We start from the raw sequence: 24,588 nt of genomic DNA, 5'->3' as shown, positions 1-24,588 counted from the left end.
TTTGGGTTGAAACTCAAGTTACCAACAGCATTATAGATCCTGCTGGTTTCCAGTTTTCTGTGTTCTCTGGTCACTCTGGGTCAGAGCCCGTTGCTGATGTGGAAAGCAGCATCTACAGCAGGTAGGTAAGAGAGAACTGTAAAACTTCCCATACCAGATTCCCCAAGTGTGTTTTGATTTCCCCCATAGCCAAGTGTTTTGTGGGCTTAACTCTGGACTCAGACAGGGGCTGAGGGGGATCTTTGTTACATGCATGCCATGGTGAGTCCTTACAGCTGAGCATCCATCTGGGGTCAGCAAGTCTTTATTGACGTCTTTTTAACCAACAGAACCAGGATTAAACATCTAAAATGTTTTTAGTCCAGTTTCACACTTTCTGAAATCTGAACAACTTTATTGTTAGCACTATGAACCACCAATCATTTGGGTTTTTTTCCCCTCAAGCCTTTTCTAAGAGACACAAATGGTTGGTTGGGTTTTGCAAGGAAACTTCACTGAAAATAACGTGGGCTATAAAATCCTTTGTGTGTGGGTTTTAAATAATCTTTATATCTGCTTCATTTCAGAGGTAAGGAGTTGCATTCTAAGAAATCATAATTTTTTCCCTCTGTGATCCATCTCTCTTTGTTTCCCACACTGTTCTAACATTGCTAAGATAATGGTCTGTAATGCTTTTCCTAGAAATTCTGCTGTTACCGACTCGGATAATGGAGGGACGTGGATGAAAGCAGCTCTTCCCTTGCCATAATACAGAGAAATGTAGTAGGTGTAATCACAAAGGTACCTGCAATATTAAGAACAAAACAAAACCAGAAACCTGAATTAAGGCTCAGTAAACCTTGATTAAATTTAAATATTCTAAGTAGCCAAACCAGATCTGGTTTATGAAATTATTAAGAACATATTTGCTAAGTGAATAAAGGAAATGCTGGAATAAACCAAGTTTGAGAAACAAATGTTGCTTATCTGATGGTTTGATTTCTCAGACACCCACCCACAAAGAACTTTAAGTAAAAAAAAAATATCACAAGGCAGGCATTCTTGTGGAGTGGGAAAAGTAACACACCCTGCTGGAAATTACAACCATGTAACACAGTTTTTGTCTAAGCCATAAAATCTCTCTGTCTAAAGATATTTTTCTAATCATTCTACCTTTTAAAATTCGGGTGAAAATCTTGAATTTAAGGGCCAATATTATCTGATTTTTATTTAAAATAAAATAAAAATTACTGGTTTGTTTTCCTTTCCAATGAAGACTAGCATAGTAGAAAATTGCTTCAGTGCTACTAGAATACATAATGAGATCACAGGCCTGGTTCTAACAGTACCTGTAATTGCTGTTCTCCAGTGTATGTATTTACATTTTGTATCCCTCCCGGTTGAGAAAAACAGATTAAAATCTGCTACTAGTCTGTATTGCCTTCAGACTCTCTTAATAGCTGAGGTTTACGGGAGTTGCTCATCACAGTGTGTTCTATGTTGGAACTTGTTTCTTTTGGAATTTATAAATCTAAGGAAAAATATCTACTGCCTGTAGCTTTTCATGGAGGCTGCTTTACAGAAAATTTAAAATCATCCCAGTTTCATATTTGTGCCTCTCTGAAGATTTTGCTTCTGAATGATTTTTGTTGGAGGAGAGCTCATGGCAAAGATTCTCCAGGGTTACATGAGCTGATTGAGTTGTTTTTGTGAGGCCCTGATACATGACATTTACCTTCCTGCATCTCTGGAAAGGATGATATCAATCCCTTCCACTGAGATGTTCTTCCAGAGAGTCTTCATGTTAATTGTAGATTCAATCTTTTCTGGGCCATCTAGCACGCAGCAGGAACCTTCTGGGTGAAAACCACAAGCATCCCTCTCCCGGTAGCCTTTGTTCTTCCCACACTGCTCCAGGATGATGAGTGCTGTGGTGGACGAAGCCAGCCCAACGTGAACTGTAAGCTGGTTTTTCCCACCAGAGTGAATAATAGGAAATCAGAAATGAGACCTGCTTTTTAAAAACATGTGATGCAAAAGTGCCAAGCATTATGTGAATTACTGGCTTCAAGGTGGGGAGCCTTGCTCATGTCTAAAGAAAATTTTGATAAGGTATTATAAATAAAAACCAAATTAGGCTGTAGTTTTTGTTGCGTTTAGTCAGGACTGCAGAGCAGCAGTACTTGTTTTGCAGTTTATGGTAGATATTTTCTTTTCCTTTGTTCAGCATCAGTTATGCTGTTTAACTGACACGGGGTTAAACCAGCATACTGATTAGTGTGTGCTCCGAATTTCAGCTTGGAACCTTGATCACAGTTTCAATAGTCACTTTCCAGAGTTGTTTGATGTTTTGCAATACTCTCTTGGAGAATTTTTCTTTGTATTCAGGGGAGGGGAAGAAATTGTTTAACTTCATCATTACCCACCAGTGGCTGAAGAGCTGTCCAGATCTTGCAGACTTGCTCCTTTGCTTTTTGGTAAACCACTGGCAGCTGCATGATCCGGAGATTGATGTTTTCTCCAAGACCCCTCTTGGACAGCTCCTGTGTTTACAAAAAAGCCATTGAGGACTTGAAGGAGTGTGGAGGGCAAGGACGCAGCAAAGAAGCATTGGATTTCTGACTGTGAAACTGGGCTGATTCAACTGAGAAAACACCTGAAAGGGCTACACCTTAGCCCATGGTTTCTGAATGAGATTTGTTTTATTGTTGCTGCCTCTCTTTTAGCTGGAAGAGGCTAAAATGTGCTAAGCAATTTCCTAATGTCACATCCGTCCATGTGGAGCCATTGTGGTCTTTTCCAAGGAGATGCTGTCTTCAGTGGGTGGGAGGGGTTATTGCCCTGGGGAGCCATGAGACAGCGTCTCAGAAAAGCTCCACCCTTGAAAGCATCTAAATAGGCTTTGCTGTAGGTAAGAGCTGGTAGAAAAACTGCACTGCCAAGAGACAAAACCAAGGAGAATTCACCTTAAGCATAACTTTTTCACTCCAGGGTCATGAGATCTGCTGGCTTGACCAGGTTCAGGTAAGCTGTGCTGAACGTCACTGTCAACACGAGGATGTCACATTTAGAATGAGTTTAATTTATTTTTCGGTCTAGAATGTTTCTCTGGTAAAAGGAAATGTCACTGAGATGTTACTTCTGTTAATTATGTACAGTTGAATCTCCACACAGGACCAAATTTCCCAAAGAAATAATTATGCCCAGAATTCAGGTGAATGGAACAAAGGCACCCTTCAAAGCAGCAGGTTGGCTAGGTGGTTGGAAGATGGTCTGGAGAATAAATGTCACATGGAAGTGACTTGAAAGGATTTTGTCAGCGGAACAGGGCTAACAAACCAGGCCTAGGCCTCAGCAGAAGGTAAGCAGCTGCAGTGGCAGGATGCAGAAGGAATTCATCTGAGGTGGGAAGCTTTGTCCCAGAAAATAGAATGGTGGTTGAAAATCCCTGTTCCACTACCAAAGGAGGGCACAGGTTAAGTTTTTAAGGGGGCACAGGCAAAAGTAGAGGTGTCTGATTAGCCCAGGAGACCTGTAACTGCAATCAGTGTCTTTGTCTTCTTAGGTTTTTGTTTCTCACTCAGGATACCCATGCAGAGAGGCCCAGAGTTCTGGGAAATTTGCCCTTCAACACTTGCTTCCTATATAAACTGTTCCAATTTTCTTGTCAGCGGAAGCATTGATTAGCTGTGCTCAATAAACTATTTGACAAAAGCAAGGAAACAATGCCTGCAGGGAAGTAAACACATTTGGAGAACAGTGCCAGCCTTTTTTCCTGTGGGCGCTGACAGTCTTTGAGAGCCCATTGCATCATCTTGCTGAAGAATGCTGTACTGTGCCTGAGCCTCCACACAAGAAAACCCCAGCTGGTTCACAATTAGCATTTTCTTTTCCAAAGCATTTCAAATTTTTACATTTAATGAGAGTCTTTCTCTTAAACTATAAGGCTTAGAGGACTTGACTACCCCAAACTTTGGTGCAGAACATGGAGACCCAAAGCCAGCTGTAATGCTGTTCTCCTCTCGTGCTCTCTGGGTCGAGGCATTCTGTTGTCACCAGCTGTCACAGCAGAAACATACAGAAATACTTTTGTGCAGGACCAAACTGAAGCTGGCCAATAGCAAATGGCTGAGGATTTGTGTCAAAGGAAGATGGTTCTCTATGTCCTAAGCAATTTCAGCGTGTTGTCAATAATGTGTATTACTGTGTTGTCTAACAATCCCAGCCATGGGCTTACACCCCATTAGACCAGATGTGTAAACATGGAGCAAAATGAAAAAAGGCTCCATGTCTCAGACTTAACCAGAACCAATTTTGCTTTTAAGGTGGGAGACTGAAGATGGTTAGAGGAGGGTGACTGCACCTGGAAACCAGAGCTCACACTGGTGAGTAAACAGGTGCCTGTTTTTTGTAGTTGAAACAGGAAAGGAAATTTCAAAGAAAGAGAAAAAATTTGGAGGTCTGTTTTGTGGGAAAAGTGATTGAAAAGAAAACATGAAAATTTTCTCTTTGGGAAGTTCTAGAAAGGAGAAGAAATCCAGCATTATCACTGCTGACCTTGAGCTGTTGTGAGTTGTGGTCATAGTTCAAGTCCATTGGTGTTCTGGTCCAATGAGAAGTGATTTGCACAGCACTGTCCTCAGGTTGGAAACTGTGTGTTAGAAATAGCTTGAACTTCTAGAAAACACTGGAAAACATCACTGATTTTGCCTGAGTTTTCACTGTTTGGGTTGCTGGGAAGGTGGTTGCATGTGTTAATTTTGTGAACTGCTTGTGCTGGTGCAGAAAGGAAACCAGAAGGTTTCAATTGGCCCAGCCAGACTGCAAGTACATTGCAAACAAAGTGTTTTGTGTGGCTGGTTAGTGGGGTTTTGTTTATGTGTTTGTTTTGGGTTTTTGGTTGTTTTAAGTTGTTGGGTTTTTTTCTAATCCTGTAGATAACCTTCTTAAAATTTCAGGGATGTAAGAAAGTTCCAACACAGAAATGAAGGCACTAAATAGCAATGTCTTAGTTTCACAGATGATGAAACTAAAGCAGAGAGGGAGAGAGATTAAATGACAGATTTCCAAAGATCACATGGTCAGTGGCAGGATGAAAAACTGTGCTGGGAGATCTGATCCTCATCTCCTGATAGCAGACATAGTTCCCAGAAGCAGTTGGAAATGTGACCTGTTTTTTGCACTAACAGTTTAATTACTATGAATGTTGTCACTCAACTTACATTTGTGCCCTATTAACTGGGGACTCTGACCTTGATGGTGGAGTGGCCTGATAGGTCATCTTGCTGCCAAGCTGCAGACAGGACTTTCTGGAGGAGACACTGCAACAGGGTTGGACCAAGGGTTATTAGGTGGGACCATTAATCTGTAGCTTGGTATAAATAAATCAGGGGATCTGGGATTCTGAAGGTCCCATGTGGTGCTGCAGCACTAACACATTGTGGTAACTCTTTGATTTGTCAAAAAATGCAGAGTAAATACCTGGTGGTGTTTTCCTTTAGTGAGAATGTCCTGCACTTCCAGAGTTAAAAGTGTTGCTGGCAGAGCTTTCGTGCATATTTTAGGAGGGTATTTCAGGTGAATGAAGTTATGAGAACCATGAAAAACTCAGTGAGACAGGTTTCTAAAAGATCAGCTGTCTTTCTGGTGCTAGACAACAATGCTGGGCCAGGTGATGGTGCTGTAAGAGTGCTGAAGCTTTTCTCCACGTCCTTGAATTGACAGGTTTGTCTGTGCTTTTGGGTACATTTGATCCCCTTTTCCCTGAACACTCGAGGGGTACCTGCTGAGGAACAAAATCTCCATGGGTGAAGAATGCAATGCTGATGAATGCCATGTGTGAGAGTCTCTGTCATGAGAACTTAGATCCATGCAAAAACAATGGGGTATTCCTCAAGTTTTTGGAAAATTACATCTTCATATTCTTAAAAAGGAAATTCAGGATAAATACCATTTTTAAACCAGTAGATATAGAGATTTGTAGAGTTTTACTCACATTTATCATTGGATTCCTGGGAACTTCAAGGGAAATTGGCTTATTCACCAAAAAGGCAGTAGTAGTACACAGTTAATTTGTAAGAGAAATAATATTTTTCTGTGTGCCCAATGAGGACATAGAAGGGATGAGGCATTGGAATGGGCTGTGCTCATTGGATCAATCTCTGATCCTCTCTACAGCAAGAAAAGAGGTTCAGGGGCACAGCTGATCACATCAGCAGCATCTTGTGGAGGAGCTTAAGGAAGCAGTTGTGAGTTTAGAGCAAGTATTGCTCATAGAAGGGCAGCCATGGTTCTTTGGCCAAGGATCCATTTCAAGAGCATGGAGAGTGAGGCTATACTTTGGAATTAGGACACTGCAACTGTTAAATGTATTTTTACAGGATTTCAGATGTTTTTGGTATGAGGACCCTTCTGGGATGTGAACTTCTAAGACTGTGTGTATCAGCATTACATCATCACTGAGGGGCTATCCAGGCTTTTGATAAGCACCTACTTAATTTTGGGGTGATAATTAGGATAGTTCTGGGTAATGCTACAAAGGCATTAAGCCTGACCAATGATATTTAGTATGTCTGTTCTGGCTGTTCAGCGTGTTCCTGAGGCTGAATGTGAGTGCACGCTTGCATGGTTCACAGCAAAGAGATTTGGCAGGAGGCTTTTATGTCACTCCAGTGATCTATGCAGGTACCCCAAGCCAAGCCAGGATTACTTCCAGATGTAAATACTAAATTTTGTTATCTTTAATACATGTGCATAAGCTTCCTGAAGATCACAGGAAGGCTTCCTGAAGATCACTCCTATGAATGAGGCCAATGGAACAATACTGTGAGATTGCTATTTAGTGTGGAGAAACCTATCAAAATTCAAAGTACTTCCAGATTTGGAGCAAATTTCTCTGAATTAACCACCTTTGCCAGGGAGTAGGAAACCAAAGCATCATCTCCAGTCTGAATACAAATTAATTTCACATAGAGGGTGCCACATCAGAGGGAAATGGATTTGTTCTCCTCCATACACAAGGACTGACATCTGTTTTGCTGTGGAATGCTGTGGTCCTTGTTACGTAACTCCCAGGCATAGCCAGCTCATGGCATTGTTACAGAAAACTCATCCCATTGGTGTGTTCTCGCTCGAGGCTGTTTTGCTTGCAGATAAAGAACATGCTCTATTTTCAGCCAGAAGAGGATGATCTTGCACCCAAAATTAGAACCAATAGGAATCAGGAAATAATGAGAAAGAACACTGTCAACTGACAAATATTTGTGGTTTAGGGTACATGTTGAGTTGGAGTTAAGATAATTTATGGGTCTCCTGTCATGACTGGGGTGTGGAAAGGTATCACAGAAATATTTTTGTTTCTTTTTAGCCTACAGGGATAACATCCCTCTTGACTTGGAAGGGGCAATAGATTTATTCTACCAAACACCAAGCTGCACTCAGCATTTTTCACCCAGCAAAGCTAGAATGGAAAAGATGTGTGTTTTGGTGGAATTGCTATTGCTTTGGTCTTTGGGAAAACATACTGGGTCCTTGTTTTTCAATCATCTTAACTTGAGTGCACTTCACTTTCAAAACAGATCTTCAGTAGCTGTCACCAAAATTTGTACTATTATTATAGTCCTGTAGAGCCATCACCTTTCTGTCATTACTAATGCTTTCCTATAGCTGACTTTCTCATTTCAGTGTCCAAAAGCATTAAAAAATATATGGACTTGTTTCAGCCTTCATAATAGAACACAGTCCCCTTGGTTTGTTTTACACGTCCTACTTTCCATTTTACCTATATTATCTGTCATTTCTTATATATTTTGGACCAATGCTCCAATTTAATTTTACTACTTTGACTGTTCCCCCACTAGTTTCAGATTTCACTGTGTACCCTTCTTTCTACCTTGGGATTGCTAAAAACTTACGTTGATGATCCTCTCACAATAACTCTGTTCATTGGTACCTTATGAGAATAACTGAACGCCAGGAAAGGCTCTTGTCTGCGGCAGGGAGAATGAATCAGTTGATGCTGAAAGCCAGGTATCCAATCATGCCTTTGTATCCTCCAGCTAAATTTGTTCTACTACACAGATTCAGGAAACAAGCAGGAAGTTTCAAGACTGCATCTGAGACTTGTTACTGCCAATCAAGGTGTATGGAGGAAAAAACTCCTCTGAATGACCTTGTTTTCAATTTAACTGTAGACTTCACTGTCATTTGAAAGTGGAAGCCAAAGCTGAAATGTGAACTCACACTTAGAGCTGGCACAGTTTAAGTTCTGTGTTCCTGAAGCAGGCAGTGAGATCTCAATAGGCTACACTTGTGTGAGAAGGAAATCACCTCACACAGGATAAAATGATGGTTCACTGAAGGCAGACATAACCTGTGGCACATGCAATAGTTGTAGAGAAGGCACCGTGAGTAAAAATAAATTTTTAAAATAAAGAATAATATTTTAAAGTGCTTAAAGAGCACAAAAAATAAAGCAAGTAAAATAATATTTCACTTAATTATCCTCTTTGTTCTATGTTGGGTGTCTGCTCCATGAGGCACAATTCTGTTTAATGAGTCATGAAAAAGGAATGGAAATCCTAAAACCAGTTTGTGTTGGGATGTCTAAAAAATAAAACACCTCCCTTCTTTTTTTTTTTTTTTATGCTTACCTTCACTGCTTCCCAGCTGGAATTAACCAGGTATTGTCTGAAGGGACCAAAACCTGAAAAGAAAGAAAGGTGGTTTTAACCTGTGCTTACTCTACAATTGCAGATTAGGTGCTGATGTGTGCACACACATATTTGATCTTTATCTTCCTATTTTTGGTTATGGAGGTTGAGTTTTTTAGATAGGATTTAGCTTTTATAACACTTAACATTTTCAATTTGTATATTCACTGATCAAAGAACTAATCCTGCAATCTTCATTCATGTCAAGGCTTTCTTATGAGAGAGCCTTAACTGGAGCTGGTTAAATGTACCTCCAGTAGGACAGATCATGTAAATGCTGATTTTGGGGGAGGGTCAGCATCCATAGAAATACCACTGCTAAAAGTTATGGTATTAAATACTCCTGGGTCACAGTCAATGTATCATTCTTATTGTTAAAACTCGTGAAGATGAAGATATGCATATTTAATGAAAATGTTTGAAAGAGTAAAATTTATTTAATCTGGGACTAATTTTAATCACAAGTAATGAAAACTTACAGTTTTCTATCTGGGAAAATGTGCTTCTTTTGTGATGCTGGGAAAAATGTCTTCACTTTTCCCCCCAGGAAAAGAGAGAAGAAAAGGGAAATAACACTTTGACTCCAAAGTATTACATTCAATTTTATGCATTCTTTTTTAGTTTATTTTTTTTTTAATAAAAAGGGGAAAGACTTAATTTTGAGCAGATGGGCATTTTGTCATTAAAAAGTTTGATGGAAAACTCCCACTATCTTTATTAATCTCAATTAATGTTCTCAATCCAGAGTGTTGCCAAGTCCTAGATACTGGGTGTCAGGAAAATGACTTTGTGAAATGGTTTTAATGCTATAATTCTTAAATATTTAAAATCCTTAAATGGACAAGTAAATACTTGACAGCACATGATTGCCATTTTGCACAGTGAAAGCTACTTGTATGTGGAGACAATTAAGCCTAAATGGAAGCTTGTGACAGCTTAATTAGTGCTAGACTGTAAGTGTTTCTTAATTTGTTAGTATTTATTTCATAACGGCTCCATCTTTTCTCTTTAATGTTATGAAAAGCTTATATTTTTGACAATATTTTCCCCAGGTTTGAGTTTCTCCTATGGGGAGGGAACAAAGAAAATGGTGCTCATTTCAGATTTCCAGGAAACACAAAACCTCATTAATCCCACTCTGCTTTGAGAACAAAATTCGGGTGGCACCTGCTCCATTTTGGAGCTGTAGTTGTACAAATTTCTGTGCCTGTGTGTGCAGAAATTCAGAATTATAATGAAGTTATTAGGTAGCTCACAATGAAACACTTCTGTCAGTGGTAGCCCTAAGAAACTACTGCTTAGGATAAAATTGCTATGAAAAATAACTAAATCTACGAGTGTTTTACTGCAATACCTACAGCAATGTGGAGAGGTAACTGGCTGAATGTTACTGGGCTCCATAAAATAAACTGGGCTCCCTGCCAGCAGGTTTGTATTCTGAGCAGGTGAAAATGTGACAGAGACATGCTGTGATAATCTATCTAGTAGATTAAAGATGCACATGTGTCTTAACTAGTCTAAAGCTTTTTGACCAAGGAGATTTCTGGACATAAATGGTGATCTAAAGGGAGGAAAAAACAAACAGGGTGCTAAGAAGTCCTCCCAACAAGGATATGTGCCATAAATATCATAGGAGAGAACCAGACTGTCAGCTTTTTAGGAGGTTAGCAAATACCTCCTGCCCTCTCCTGCACTCCCATCCAGCTCATCTGCAGTTACAGCTGGAGCAAGCCAGACTAGTTCTGCCCATCTTGCAGCTATTAAAAAAAAAAAAAAAAGTGTTTAATTGAAAACAGCAAGATGCAAATCTCTTTGATGTAGCTTCACCCTCGTCCCTATATCCTCAGATGACCTGCAGTGGAAAATTATCCAGCAACTCACATGTCAAGATATGTGTAATGATTGCCCTTAGATGAGCCAGTGGCAACAAGAGGAACAGCGAGCAGCAGCATTCCTTAGGAGCTTTAACCTTTTAAAGCTCAGCACTCTCTGAGCTGCTGGTTCTGCCTCTGTGATGCTGCACTTGTTGGAGCCAACAAGAGAAACTCCAAATTTGGTCCCCTTGTGCTGCATGTTCAGGCATGTTCCTTTGGTATATTTAAATGGAATGGTTTAGTTTAGCAGTGATGAGGCAGCATCTCCTGTTTAAAACTCCCTTACCTTGCCATGAAACTGAGCCCCTGAAAGTTGCCATGTGCTGCTCTAATTCTGGACACTGACTGTATGACATTGTGATGCAACCTGGTTTTCTTGCTTCAGAGCTTCTTTAGGGTAAGCTTTATCTAATAGTAGCCTGCACTGCCTTGAGCTATGTGGTTTGGATCAGAGATAATGTCAACAAAGTTTAAAACATGGAGAGAATGAACAACAAACCAAACTGGACGGCAGTAAGGAGGGCAGACTGCAGTCTGTTTCCTCTGACATGCATCTGATTTTTCTTAGGAAGGCACAGCAAGTTCTTTTCCATTTGGAAATGTTAGTATGAGCATTTGCCACTCTTCTTCCCCCTAGGAAACTGTTTATGACAAAGATCAAGCATGCGTGCATACCATCTCTGGCTCAAAGAATGAAATACAAATCTTACCAGTCACCACCACAGTGTTGGAATTTGAATCCATGACATCTATGCTCCAGAAGGTGGAATCGTCTTGTCTTTCAGTTCCAAACAGTATTATAATTCAGGTATCTGTAGCAAACTTCATTTGGGGCACCTTTTTTCTTCCAACTGTGATGAGTCTGGCTTCACATGGCAGGGATGATTTGTGACTCATGTAACTTTTAAAGGCAGAAATGATTATGTCTCTATTAAAGATAGAAGTCTGACTGACTGGCTGACTGGGACTGCCCAAGCTCTTTCCATTCCTGGGTGTGGAGTATCTAGGAAGAAGAGGAAAAGCTTTAAGAAATTTCTTGCAAAATATCCAGCAATATTTTTCATCACTTGTTTATGTACAAGTAAAGAGAAAATTATTTGAATCAGTTTGATTATAGCTCTGTGGGTATTCTGTTTTTAGCAGTTGTAACTCACTTTAATGATGAGGAATGACAACTACAAAAACTTATCTCTCCATTTCCACTCTTCTTGGACTTTTTCTTACCAGCTTAAGCTCAGGGGTAACTTTGCTGTTCCTCTTCACAGCACTTATCTGATTTACTACTCTTGATCTTTATCTCAGGCTTGTTATGAAAGAGTCCAAGCAGTGTACACTTTTCAAACAAAACACCAACAGGAAAATGTGTGTATTTGCTAGCCCAAAACATTTACTTGGTAATATCCTTTAGCAGGCAACATGTTAGAAAATCTCACTCCAACTTGCAAGGTCAGAGGAACTCTAGAAGCTGGGTTATAGCCTGCTGAAACTGGTGAGTTTAATAGCTGGTCTGTCTTCATTAGAGTGGAGCCTGAGAGCCAATGGGGGGGCCTGAAATCAAAACATATGCACATTGTCACTGCCCAAAACAAAAGCATATGCAAGTTCTCTTGGGAATTATAACTATGTGGGCAGAGGGTTTCACTGGGTCTTGTTTTGAGTAGGAAGTGTGTGTGTGTGTGTATGTGTGTGAGAGAGAGGGAGGGGAGAAATAAGCTAAGAATAGAAAGCCACTATATTATCTCAAGAGAGTTGCTAATTGAGAGACCTTAGGGGGAAAAAAAAAGAAAAATCTCTGAAGAAATCCCTTGGGTTGGGTGGTGGCTGAATGAGGTTTGGAGTGATGACCTGTGTCTGTCATTTAAATTGTCCCGTGCTGAAACACAAAAAGATGTGTGGGCTCTCTTTATTTAAAAGACCACCATCCATTTATTTAAAAGACCACTATCCATTTATTCCACCATCCATTTCTTCCCCTAACACAACTTGCAGAATTAACTTTTGCTAGCTGCTGGGGCTGAAGGAGCTTCTAATAGAGGAAACAGCTTTAAATAAGGCAGAATCTGCCATTGGCAGCACTGAATTACTTCTAAAATCTTACAGTCCTTCATACTCTTATGTCAAAGATTTTTATCCATTAATTTTTATGTTTGACCAGTCATTAAAACATTTCCTATGATTCTGAACAGGGCAGTGAATACCAGTCTTCTCATAGTTTTGATTTATGCTGGGTTTTTTAGGAAAAAAATCTAAGTACAGGGTGGTCTAATGAACAAAGAATTTGTAAGGAATAAGGCAAGATTTAAAGTCTTAATTAATTTCCAGAGTGAGAATTTCTATTTTCTTTGGGACATGAGAGCTGCTTTATACACATATATATGAAGGGTATTGCTTGAATGCTGTAAAATATTAGGTATTTCATGAGATATTCTTCCAGAGGGGAGATGTAAGTCTATTAGTTCCATGCACTCTGAAACAACTGATATGATCTTTTTGGAATGTAGTACTAATTTTTAAAGTTTTTACAGCTGGCAAAAGGGAGTAGAAGAAAATACAGAGTAGAAAAGATTAATTCACTAAGTCTTTATGAAGAAGCTAGTAGAAATTTGTAGTGGGGGAGAAGTATTGTCTTGAAAAGTTAAGTTATTCCCTTTTCTTAAGGAGATCTTTGTTGAATTGGAAGTAAAGATTCTGAGACCTGATTCTGATTCAGTGTTGGTAAATGCTTGTGCAAGTGTGGGAGGAATGCTAGTGGTTGAAATAAACCAGAATTTGACAGAGACCACTGAAATTAATTTTTGCACTGATTTAATTGGTTGCTCATGTTCCCAAGCTTTGTGGATGGCAGTATACTTGGAGTAATAATGCATTTATTGCAGCTGTGCCACACAGTTAAAAAAGAATTGAAATATTTGAATTGAGCCTTACTCAGAAATTATTCAGAAATGAAATTAAACCTCTTCTTTCCTAACATTTCTTCAGTTGAAGCAGAAGCTGCTCTTGAAGTTTTTGTTAAAATATGATTGTAGCTTTAATATTAGCACTCCCATGGGTATCTGTGCCCAAAACAATGGATTTGAGGGTCACTGGATATTTGAGGTCTGTGCAAATTAATCTCCCCATCCATAATTAAGAATCCAAGCCTTCGCTATTTGAAGGCAAGTCACAGACACAGCTGACTCAGCTAAACACTGGTTGTTTTTCTTCTTGCTACACACAGATGTGATTGGCATGGCAGTCATCTTGAGGTACAGAAGAAATGGAGGCAATTCAACTATGAAAATCCTGGTTATCACCTTGAATATTTTTCTCCACATTTATCTGATACGTTCAAAAATTGTTTGAACTGCTGCTGAGTAACAGAAAAATAAATTTTCTGCAAATGCATTCTGACCACACCGCAGAGCTGGCAGCACACTGCTTGAGTAGCTTTTTAGTAAAATTTTAAGAAGAACAGAATATGGCCCTTCATTTAGAAACTGCTCTTTAATTTTTATATCTTTTATTATTACTTACATATATTTATTTTATTTCTTGTTATTGGCAGCCACTGACCAATGTTTTAAACTGTGAAGTGGACTGTAATATATTCCAATTTTTATCTCAGCTGTTCAACACTTAATTGAGAGGAGGGAGAAATCAAGCTGTTATGCTATTTAACACTAAACTATAATGGGACTTTAAATAGAAATTTCAGGATTTAAAACTCCATATTTCTTTTCCATTCTAATAAAAATAAATGGTCCTCAGGAAAGACTGAATCTGGTTTTTATGTAGATAGAAAGCGATGTCACAAAAAGAGAGGATACAAACATTTCAGTGTAAAGCTCACTGTTCCCTGTGGAATGAGGCCTCTTCTACAGCAAAATCCATGGAAATGGTAAATTGAAAAATATAATGGTAGTTTCACTCAGTTTTTTTTTTTTTTTAGCAAAGACACCTTACACTATCCCAGGTTGCTCCAAACCCCATCCAACCTGGCCCTGAACACTTCAGAGAATGGGGCAGACACAGCTTCCCTGGGCAAGCTGTGCCAGGGTCTGTTTTTGGATAGGAACTGTCATGTGTTTTGTGCCATTTGATTATTTATTTTAGTTCTTCAGCAATTGAATCCATTGGTATACACCTATTTTTATGGGGAAAATTGCAACTGAATATGAGTTGAATATAGACATGCTGCTGAGTGGCTGTTACAGTATCAGTTCTAGTCTTCTTGCAGTATTATCAAAACTAATAGCTGTGTATGGACAGGTTTTTAATTTAATTTTTTGTTTATTATGGGGAAAAAGGATTTAGCAGGGCACATGCAATCCATGATCAACAGGTTGCTTTTTTCAGATGTCATTTACCAGCACAAAGAGCCTCTGCAAGCAGGATACACACAATTTAATTAACTGTTTATCAGCTAATATGTAAAATAGCTGCAACTAACATATTGCTGGGCTGAACAATAACATGCTTACCTCTGGTGATAAGAAAATGGATGAGTTTTAGCTAGCCAGGAAGTTTCTAATAGGCTGGAGAAAGTCTCTGATATTTATTGGTATGGGCTGATCTTCACCATTAGAGTTATCATCATGTTTTCTGGTTGATAATTTTTTTTTTTTTTTTTTCTTCTTTTGTATCTTTTCTCTTGAATCTTTTACCAGCTATTGTCAGCCCACCAACAGCACTTGTGTGGTTTCAGCTTCCTGTCTTTCCTGCTGTATCAAATGAGACCTTGGACCAGGTTTAGCCCAGGACCAAATTTCTGGGTGTGGGTGACATGGGAAGAGCTGGAATGTACAAAGCTTCGAGGGATCACGAGCATGTGCTGAAATCCACTGATGGTCTCTAAGGTGCGGGATGCGACATCTGCTCTTTGGAGCATCACTGGATGGGCTAAAACTTTGTCCTGTACAGGGGAAAAAAAAAAAAAATCAAATTTATTGTGTGTTTTAAAGCATTTGAAAGGAGGAGCAGTGCTAAGGGGTTTTTTTGGTTGTTGTGCTGACAGGCAATGGAGTCCCTGTTGAGTTGGGTCTCCAGGTCACAGCAGCGTACCTGGGAGCTCAAAGTGCAAAGATGAGTTTATTTCTTTGCAAATGTACTCTTATTTCCATGTATCTTAGACCTCTATGACTCTGATATTTGTGTCTATTATTTTAAATATAATTGAGTGACCCTACTATGGGGTTATTAAGGCTGCCCTGAATCCCATCCTGAATTTTACTTTAAATTTTGACAACTGTGTATTGGTTTTAGTCCCTGTACCTCAGTTTTATGGTTTGTGGTAATGAACGGCAGGCAGCTGCCTAGCTTTTCCAAAAGCCTCTTTCAGAGTAACAGTGGTCACTGCAGAATGCTATAAAAATGTTACTTTTGTACAACCTTTCCCCTCGTAAACCTTCTGCCTCACGCCACGCCGCGTTAACACAAACCGGCGCTAGGTTTATGGTTTGTCGTTCTGTGCCTTTTAAAGAAATAAGCTGAAATTTTTGACGGGAGTTTTGTGAGTTCAGATGCGGCGTGGGCAACTGAGCTCACGAAGGCAGCGCCTGGATAGCGGCGGCCGAGGGCATTCCCGGGGTCCGTGGGCATTCCCAGGGGCTGAGGGCATTCCCGGGGGCCGAGGGCATTCCCGGAGCCCGAGGGCATTCCCGGGGGCTGAGGGCATTCCCGGTGGTTGAGGGCATTCCCGGGGGCTGAGGGCATTCCCGGAGCCCGAGGGCATTCCCGGGGTCCGAGGGCATTCCCGGGGGCTGAGGGCATTCCCGGGGGCCGAGGGCATTCCCGGGGGCCGAGGGCATTCCCGGAGCCTGAGGGCATTCCCGGGGTCCGAGGGCATTCCCGGAGCCTGAGGGCATTCCCGGGGGCTGAGGGCATTCCCGGGGTCCGAGGGCATTCCCAGGGGCTGAGGGCATTCCCGGAGCCTGAGGGCATTCCCGGGGTCCGAGGGCATTCCCGGGGTCCGAGGGCATTCCCGGGGGCTGAGAGCATTCCCAGGGGCTGAGGGCATTCCCGGAGTCATGGACATTCCCGGAGCCCGTGGGCATTCCCGGAGCCCGAGGGCATTCTCGGAGTCCGTGGACATTCCCGGAGCTCATGGGCATTCCCGGAGTCATGGGCATTCCCGGAGCCCGTGGGCATTCCCGGAGCCCGAGGGCATTCCCGGAGTCATGGACATTCCCGGAGCTCATGGGCATTCCCGGGGTCCGAGGGCATTCCCGGAGCCCGAGGGCATTCCCGGAGTCATGGACATTCCCGGAGTCATGGACATTCCCGGAGCCCGTGGGCATTCCCGGAGCCCACAGCCGGTCTCGCCAGCCGCCCCTCGCCTCTCCGGGCACGGCCCCGCCGCTCGCCGCCTTCCGCCGCCCTCGGCCCGCTCCGGGCTGCCCGCGCCGCCCCGCAGGAAGTGATGGCGGCCGAGGGAGGAGGAAGAGCCGCCGTGGGTAAGAGGGAGGAGGCGGCTCGGGCCGGCCGAGGCGCCGCGAAACACTCGGGGCTTTGCCGGGACCTCTGCCCGCGGCCGTACCGCGCCGTGAGAGGCCGGGTCCCTGCCTGGGGAGCGGGCAGCCCGAGCCCTGCGCACAGGGTCGCCCACAGCAGCGTTTATTTTCCCCTTTTCCTGCGTCCAGGTGACTTTTCCAGGTGTTCGGCTAGTCCAAGCCTGCCCAGAGAGGGTCCTGCCCGCTGTGGTTCGGCAGGTGATGGTGGGGAGAGGATGATCCCCGACCTCCTGTTTGCAGTGTGTGTTCGGGGTTTCAGCAAGACTTCAGTAGATCTTAAGTACTCAGCCATTAAGGAGCACTGCATAAAAATATCCATTTTCAAAGGCACCATCGGCAGTTGTTTATCCAAACTGAGCAAAACCCGGGTTTAACAAAAGCAGCAGGGTTTAACAGGGACAAAGGAGCCATAAACACGTTGGTTCTTGACTACACAAAAATAGTTGGACTGTTTTGGTCTTGAGATGTAAAAGACTTTGTATACTGCAGAATAGTGTTCAAAGTATAGTATACTAATATATTGCTTATACATATACTATATAGTACCCTTCCTTTTAAAAGTACTCATTAAAGCTTTTCTTTGCTATTGACGAGGTGAGTAGAACAAGAAGCACGTAGACATAGAGGATGAACTTCCTTGTGAAAAAGCCATTCTCCCCTCGTCTCCTTTCAGCAGGAATTGATTTGCTGGTGTTCCTGGCAGTGGGTGAAGAGCTGCTCTGCCCAGCAGAACTCAGCCCTTCAGTACCTGGTGGAGTTACAGTGCTTTGAAATTAACAGACATCGTGTCAGTTCCCAAATGGCCAAGCTCCCAGTGCTTGGTAAGGGACGTGATTTTAGCACAGGTGGATCTTTTGCACATACACCACCATGGATTTCCAGAGGAGTCTGGCATGTGCAGTGTTCTGGGTTTGTGTTTGCCTAGGAGGACTTCCAACGATCTCTGTTCATGCACTTGTTTGGATAAGGGCCCGTTGCATCACATCAGTTAGCTTTTGCACTGCTTTCCCTCCTGCTCTGGTTTTATACTCTTCTTTCTTAATTTGTCACGCTAGCAGGTAAATGGAGAGAAAGTGAATTTATCTTCTGAAACACATTTTAAGTTGCTGCCATTTATCTAAAGCACCTACTTCATCCCCTTCAGTAAAATAATGATGTTGTTCATTAGTTCCTCTAGCTGCTCATGGCTAAATGCACTGCAGTCAGATTGCTCTATTTTCCCCCTCCTATCAACCACTTATGGAAATCAAACATTTGTAATAATGCTATTTTTTGGGGACAGTGAGGAAAGACTCTCAGTTCTACTGATTTTCTTGAATAAAATATCTCTAGATGAATAGAACTTGGGTTTTCATGTCCAAGGAAGCATTGTAGTGTTGGGCAGTTTGATTAATGTCTAGATTTTTCCCTTTTTCATCACCCTCAGGTTGAATTTTTAGAATAGTTGTTCTTCCATCCCCTTCCTCTTTTAGGACAACTGACGTTTTTAAGTATTGTCTGAGTTTTGGTGTAGTTATGTCATTGCATAAGTCTATGTTTAAAATAATTATGGAGCAGTTGTCAATAAGCGAGTTGAGTATGCAGTACACTTTAAGAGCACATAGAGCCAGCCATTAGCTCTTGTGCAAATACTGCTTTTCAGTTCATGTTGTGCTGTAATTGAGATGCTACAACTCGGTCTCTGGCTATTCCTGTAACTGTTTTTCACAGGGAAAGATTGTTTGCACTTCCAGGTTTCTAAGCCCCTTTACAGGTCCCAGGCAAACCTTGCTGTTAAGAAGCAGGCCAGCTGTTGACCTGGAACTTGAGGTACTTGTTTTAAATTCAGCCTTTTTGCAAATTCATTTTGATTCTAGAACACCTTGAAAGTCAGGTTTGTATGTATTAACCACCTAACAGAAGCAGTGAGCAACCATGTATATGCAGCTCTGGAGCCTGAGAAATAGTGAGTGAGAAACCTGTATATCTAGTTTGGTAATTGCATTAATGAAGCCTTAAATTTCCATCTGTCTCTCTAGGAAGATGGAAATCTCCCTGCCACCCATAAAATCCGTGCTAATCAGTTTATAGGAAGGAGGTCAGCAGCCTGGAAGGTGGAAACACAAAATTCAGGTAGTATATAGGCACTGTCAGGAACGTGGCCTCTGCATGTAAAAAAGCTTCTCAGAGCTCTAAGGTGAGACTGATTAACAACCAGACTCCTACAGTGAAACTAAAATCTCGTGTGTGGAACAGGTAGAATTTTGCTCAGACTGTGTGTACATAAGAGGTAAGGGTTGCCATAACATTGCCACAGCTAATGCAAGGTGTTGAAACCTTGCTGTCTTTAACATAAATATGTACTTAGATTCTAGAAAGAAAAGAAATCAGGAAACAAAATCCTAACTACTTCCCTCAAAGGAAAATTACAGCCCAAACCCAGCAAGCAAACCAGAGTCCCTTTTCATAGCAGCGTTTCAGTGAACACACTCCTTCCCTTGAGGGAAAGTTTGGGAAAACAAACAGCAGAGGAGAAAGTCTGGCCGGTTTCAATTTGCAAGTGGGAGGTGTGCAGGCATTATGGCTGTGAGTGTGTTATAGGAACCTACGTGATGAGGCTGGTATGTATTTGCCACATTGTGTAAAGGTTGCATACTGAGAGACTTCCAAACGTCTCGCCTGGCAATTCCCAGCCCTGGCGTGTTGGCTTTGCAGAATGATTGGCAGACCCTCAGGTTGCACATATCTCTGAAGGAAACTGTCCTGCTCAGTTACCCGGAGGTCTGTGGATGCTTAAAAACGTTGTGTTTGTAACCTTTGAAACTGCTGTCTGGTGGCTGGGCTTTATAGTATTACTGACAACAGATGGCAAATGGCTCTGCTGATGTAATTCTTGCTGGTGTTTCATTCCTGTGAAGTTGCACAGTTTCAAAATCTCAGAAAGTGCCTCCATATTTTTCCTGCATAATGATTTCAGGCCAAACTAAATAGAAACATTTTCTATTATTCGGATTCCAATGGTGTCATGTGACATTGTGGTAACGATTGCCTTGCAGCAGTTTCAGATAAGTGCACGTTTGGTAGCAACTTTAAGGCCTGTGTCCTTTAAGTAATGCTTATTAGGACGTAACAGATGCCGTTTAGAAACATTATGCCTTTTAATAGGCTCTGCTTTTAGCCTACATGTTCCCATACCAGGCAGACTGTGGATAAGGCAGGCTTGGAGGTATGCTGTCGTTTATGCAAAGCCTAAGTCAATTTTCTGCTCTGAAGTCAAGCCATGTGTTTTTCCTTGTTTCTTCCATTCTGGTCATAGCTGCCTTGCTGTGTTTTTCTCCCTAGTCATATCTTTGGCTGATTGTCAAGCAATTGCAATCAAAACCTTTTGCATTTTTAACCACCAGCAGTGGTTTCTTTTGTCCTTACAGAAGAGCCTGTGTAAACTGAATTTGAACACACTGAGCCTCACTATCAAGAGCACAGCAAGCGCAGAGTTAGCCCTCTGTTGCCAGCCTGTCTTTCCTTCTCTGCTTTTTCCTCCTCCCAAAAGGAGAAAAAGGGAAAAGCAGAGCCATGCTGATTTTGGAGCACCTTCAAAGACATGTAGAATAGCTGACACAATGGCACAGAGGAACAAGAGCGATGTTTACATATTTCCTCCACTACTGGCAGCTGTTTATTAAAGCAAGTTCTGAGACAGCCTTGTGATAGCTGGTGCAGGTGATGTATTAATTTGCAGCCATGTAATAAATTTAGCAAAGGGGAAATTAGTGGGGGAAGGGATTTTGATTCTTGTTTCTTTCCTTTTTTTCCCCCCTTCACCCCCTCCCTTCAAATTAATTGCTTTATTTTGAAATTATTCTGGCTGTGCAAATTGGTCCTTGCAAGTAATTTGGAGAAAGGCTGCTAGACTTTCTTAGGCAGACTTATGCTCTCTGCTGGTGGGAGCAGTAGGCGTGTCACATGTAAAGAATTTGCAGCTGAAATTATGTGGTATTTGAAGCTGGTATCTCTGAAAATCTAGACAGTTGTCTCATATTTTCATTGCTACTTTGCTTGGGGAATATTATCCTTTCTGATAGCAAAGCAGGGCTTTCAGGTGCTCCTGGTGTGCCACATTCTGCTGTGGTTTGTATGAGGTGATGTTAAGGGCTGTGTGTGGCATGACTTTAGGTTTCTCACACTTCCTTTGGGTGATGGTAGTAATGGGGAAATGTATTTGATGTGGTACTTAAATCCTAGCCCTGGTGCCAGGTTGTAACCATGTGTGTTTCGGTAATAACTTTTAATTACTCAAACACAGCCATTTTCAGAAAGTGTCCTGTCAGTCTGGCTGGCTTCTCCCCATGGGATGAATTCATCTCCATGCTAGACCATTTGTCAAACTCAGTTGTCATTTCCTGCCATTTCACCATTCGGTGTTCATCACAATGGGGGTCATTATTTTCCTCTTTCCCTCAAGTTACAAGATGCTTTTGAAGCAATGCATCTTCCTTTCTACCTTCCATCTTTGTAGAGGATTGAATTGCCACTATCTGCATTTACACTTGTGCTTCATAAAAGATCTACTGCTGTCCAAAGAACCTTTCCTGCCATTTTCCTTTCAAATCAGCCTCTTTCCAGTTGTTCTGGATTTTGTTTAGGGGATAGGCAAATAATTAAGTTGACAAATTCTTGCCATTTGAGTATTTGCTTCCATATGCAAGAAAAGACAAGTCTGACACCAGAGAAGCTGTGGCTGCCCCATCCCTGGAAGTCTCCAAGGCCAGTTTAGACCAGGCTTGGAGCAACCTGGGATAGTGGAAGGTGTCCCTGCCCATGGTAGAAAATTGATGATCTTTAAGGTCCCTTCCCACCTGAATCATTCTATAATTCCAAAATCCATACCTCTGCCCTGAGTAGTCAAAGTTAGACTTTTCCAGGAACACTTCTGCCCATTTCTTGATTGTGTGAAAGCCAATATTTATTAAGAACTTGATGCTGATGTTCACAAGTTCAGAGGTATTAGCAACAATCACACTGAATCATTATAATATCCTTGGAAAACCTGATGTAAATGTGAACCTCAAAGCCTGAATTAATGACAGTCCTGAATCTCCCTTTTCTCCAGCATTTTCCCCTGAATTATTCTGTAAGCTGCCTCTTTCTTTTTTACATCTAAGCTCTGTGAAAAACAAAGTTAAATGTGCAGAAATATGAATTCTGATATGTCATAGCTAGAGCTGGTAGCACTTCCATGGTTTAACAGTATGCTGCAGTTTTTATTTGTAAAGTCTGTTTCTGGGCTGTAATACCTCAGCTTTTTTAAATTACATTGGGTTAAAACTTTGTGCTAAACATGCCAGTCCAGATGTGCATTGTGTGTGTAATAGGACAGGGGTAGCCTGTTTACACAGATGTATTTTAGTTTATTTGTACTATGAGTAGGATGTGGCTTTATATTTTTAAGTGTAACAGTGCTAAAGAGCCATCTGAGAAAAAACAGATATAGTTGGAACTTATTTGCTGGAACTTTCATTGTGGGACTACTGCAGGTTAGAGTGGAGGAAATATCCCTTCAGTATGAACTCACCATTACGTGAGTCTCCTCAATATGCACTTGCTTTTCTAGCCTTCAAAACATTTTAATTAATGTGGTTTCAGCTAAATATTTTTATTTAAAAAGCTAAATAATTAAATCAGTTATTTAATTTCCTTGTCTATTTTTTTTTTCATTTCAAAAATTGTGGATTACCTTAAGTTTTGGGAAATGAAAAACATGTGTTTTATAGACCTGGTAATAGAAGGTTCAGAAGGCCTTCAGAGCTCATGGTAAAGTGTGAAAATTGAAGATGTTTTCCTTTTTCTCGTCTATGTTCAGCTAAAAATATCTATATACCTAAAGCATTTTTCTTCTCTTTTCTGAAATCAGTAGTAAAAATGTGTTTGTGGGAATGGCATGGTGAGTGGGATTGCAGGATTTGGTTTGCTCTCCATTTGAGTGGCAAAATTTGTAGTAATGACATATATAGCAAAGCTCATCTATTTAATCAAACAGGTTTCTTGATTGTGAGTGGCATTAGGATTATTTTTCCCCCCCTGCCTTAAAGTATTGATTCCACAGTTGAAGATTATTTACAGACAAACTTTTATTTACTTTGTCTCCTGAAGCCCTTCTGGCCATCTGACTTGTGACAGAATACTAAGTGATACATTAATGGAATTTTGGGATTGAAACATACAACCTTGAAACCTACATCCTGACTATTCCAAGAGTTCTTGTTCTATCAGAAATGGGGGAAAGCAGAGCAGTGGGAAGTGTTTTCATAAATGATGTGCAGCACATAGTGCAGAGCTGCCTTGCTGTGCTGGACAGATACCACAGCTCGGCATCGCCCGCTGGCTCAGCTGCCACCACATGCTGTTATGATACTGCACTTTCACTTCCACCAGAATTTGGGTTTTTGGCATGTATTTGCTCAGTGAAATTCAGGATGTGAGAGTCAGGTTCTGTGTGCACTCCCGGGAGCGTGCCAAAGACCTCTTCCTTCCTCTGAAAGGTTAAACAAATATGGTTGTCTAACGATAACCACATGCCTGGAGCTGTTCAGGCTCATGGGAAGGGAGAAGAGTTGATGTGAAGCCCTGCTGTTCATCACAGAGCTCCTGCTCCCGTGAGAGGGTGAGAGACAGCATTTCAGTCATGTGTGTATGGCTCAGAAGGCAAAAAAAAGTAGTTATTCAATCCTGGACACTGTCCTGGGTGTGCTTCTGTAGTATGGCAGTGGCAGTCCATGGAGAAGTGAGAACAATTTATGTTATGTGACTTCTTGGTCTTTTTACATAGTAGTTTCAGAGGCACCTATAAGGAAAACCTCACACCCTTTTGAAGTGGTAGATAAGACATAGACTTAACTGATAAGGAACCAGTCAGAAGATGCAGTGATTTGTTAAGGGCCACAAAAACACACCTGTGTTAAGAATAAAACTTAGGACTTCTAGTCTTAGTTGCATGGTTTAATTACAACACTCCCTCCTAAATATTGACATGTTATACTGTAATATTGTTTTGGTGCATGTTTGTCTCATATTGCAATGTGGTTTTTGAAATAAAAAGAAAAAAAAGGAAAAGACTTCTTGGACAAAACCCCTCAGAATATCATCAGAAACACTTAAAACCTGCTAAAGGTGGGTGGTTTTTTTGTTTTTGTTTTTGTTTTTTCTTTTTTTCTTTCTTTGTTATTGTGAAATATATTGGCATGAAAATAAAGCAAATAAACAAAGCCAGTGCTGCTATTGCAAGCATTAGAAATGGCAAAACTGAATTAAAAAATAATGAAACTTGAAAATTAGAAATGTTAAGTTTTTATCTCTCTTGTGCCTACACCACTAGAAATCTGACTGAGGTATTTTTCATATTTTTACATGTAAAATTATGCACAAATCTGTGCAAATGTACAAAATCCAGATACAAGCCCTGTGGTGACTGATGGCTCTTCTGTAAACATACAGCTCTTAATGGATGCATGTAGTATCCTTCTCTGTGTTTGTAGAACATGAAAAAGTAGTTGTAGGATA

The 24,588-nt window shown here is 41.2% G+C and overlaps 2 protein-coding genes across 23 annotated transcripts in view; one reads left to right on the top strand and one right to left on the bottom strand.

The window, feature by feature from the left end:
* Positions 1-288: 288 nt before the first annotated feature.
* Positions 289-16,195, bottom strand: PGPEP1L (pyroglutamyl-peptidase I like). Of its 2 annotated transcripts, XM_085588928.1 has the most exons (7): positions 15,932-16,195; positions 15,025-15,455; positions 11,275-11,567; positions 8,631-8,683; positions 2,406-2,522; positions 1,715-1,944; positions 289-784 (listed from the first exon to the last, which is right to left on the bottom strand). In XM_085588928.1, the coding sequence occupies exons 3-7, from the start codon at positions 11,306-11,308 to the stop codon at positions 592-594; spliced, it is 627 nt and encodes a 208-aa protein (XP_085445054.1). In that variant the 5' UTR covers positions 11,309-11,567; positions 15,025-15,455; positions 15,932-16,195; the 3' UTR covers positions 289-591. The 2 variants fall into 2 exon arrangements, with proteins under 2 accessions (XP_085445054.1, XP_085445053.1); XM_085588927.1 differs by having other exon boundaries at positions 11,789-16,195.
* A 742-nt stretch (positions 16,196-16,937) lies between these two features.
* The window catches only part of FAM169B (Protein), a 106,799-nt gene continuing 99,148 nt past the window's right edge, over positions 16,938-24,588 (top strand). For all 21 annotated transcript variants that reach the window (XR_014957701.1, XR_014957685.1, XR_014957687.1 and 18 more), the window contains exon 1: positions 16,938-16,995. Coding sequence is in view for 1 of the 21 variants with exons in the window: in XM_085588926.1 (XP_085445052.1) it covers positions 16,962-16,995 (34 nt within the window). In the remaining 20 variants the exon portion in view is untranslated. The remainder of the gene's footprint in view (positions 16,996-24,588) is intronic.

This window comes from Lonchura striata, chromosome 10 (genome assembly GCF_050655825.1).
Source record: "Lonchura striata isolate lonStrDom1 chromosome 10, ASM5065582v1, whole genome shotgun sequence".
NCBI lineage: Eukaryota > Metazoa > Chordata > Aves > Passeriformes > Estrildidae > Lonchura > Lonchura striata.
Note: the sequence above shows the minus strand (reverse complement) of the source record. Positions and strands in the feature narration are given on the sequence as shown.

What these genes read in the sequence shown, in the direction of transcription:
- PGPEP1L (XM_085588927.1), bottom strand. Translation starts at nt 11,308, where the DNA reads ATGGATTCAAATTCCAACACTGTGGTGGTGACTG. An exon ending in CAACACTGTGGTGGTGACTG is followed by an intron (nt 8,684 to 11,274) that starts GTAAGATTTGTA and finishes CTTTCTTTTCAG; the next exon opens with GTTTTGGTCCCTTCAGACAA. An exon ending in CTTTCCAGAGATGCAGGAAG is followed by an intron (nt 785 to 1,714) that starts GTAAATGTCATG and finishes TTAATATTGCAG; the next exon opens with GTACCTTTGTGATTACACCT.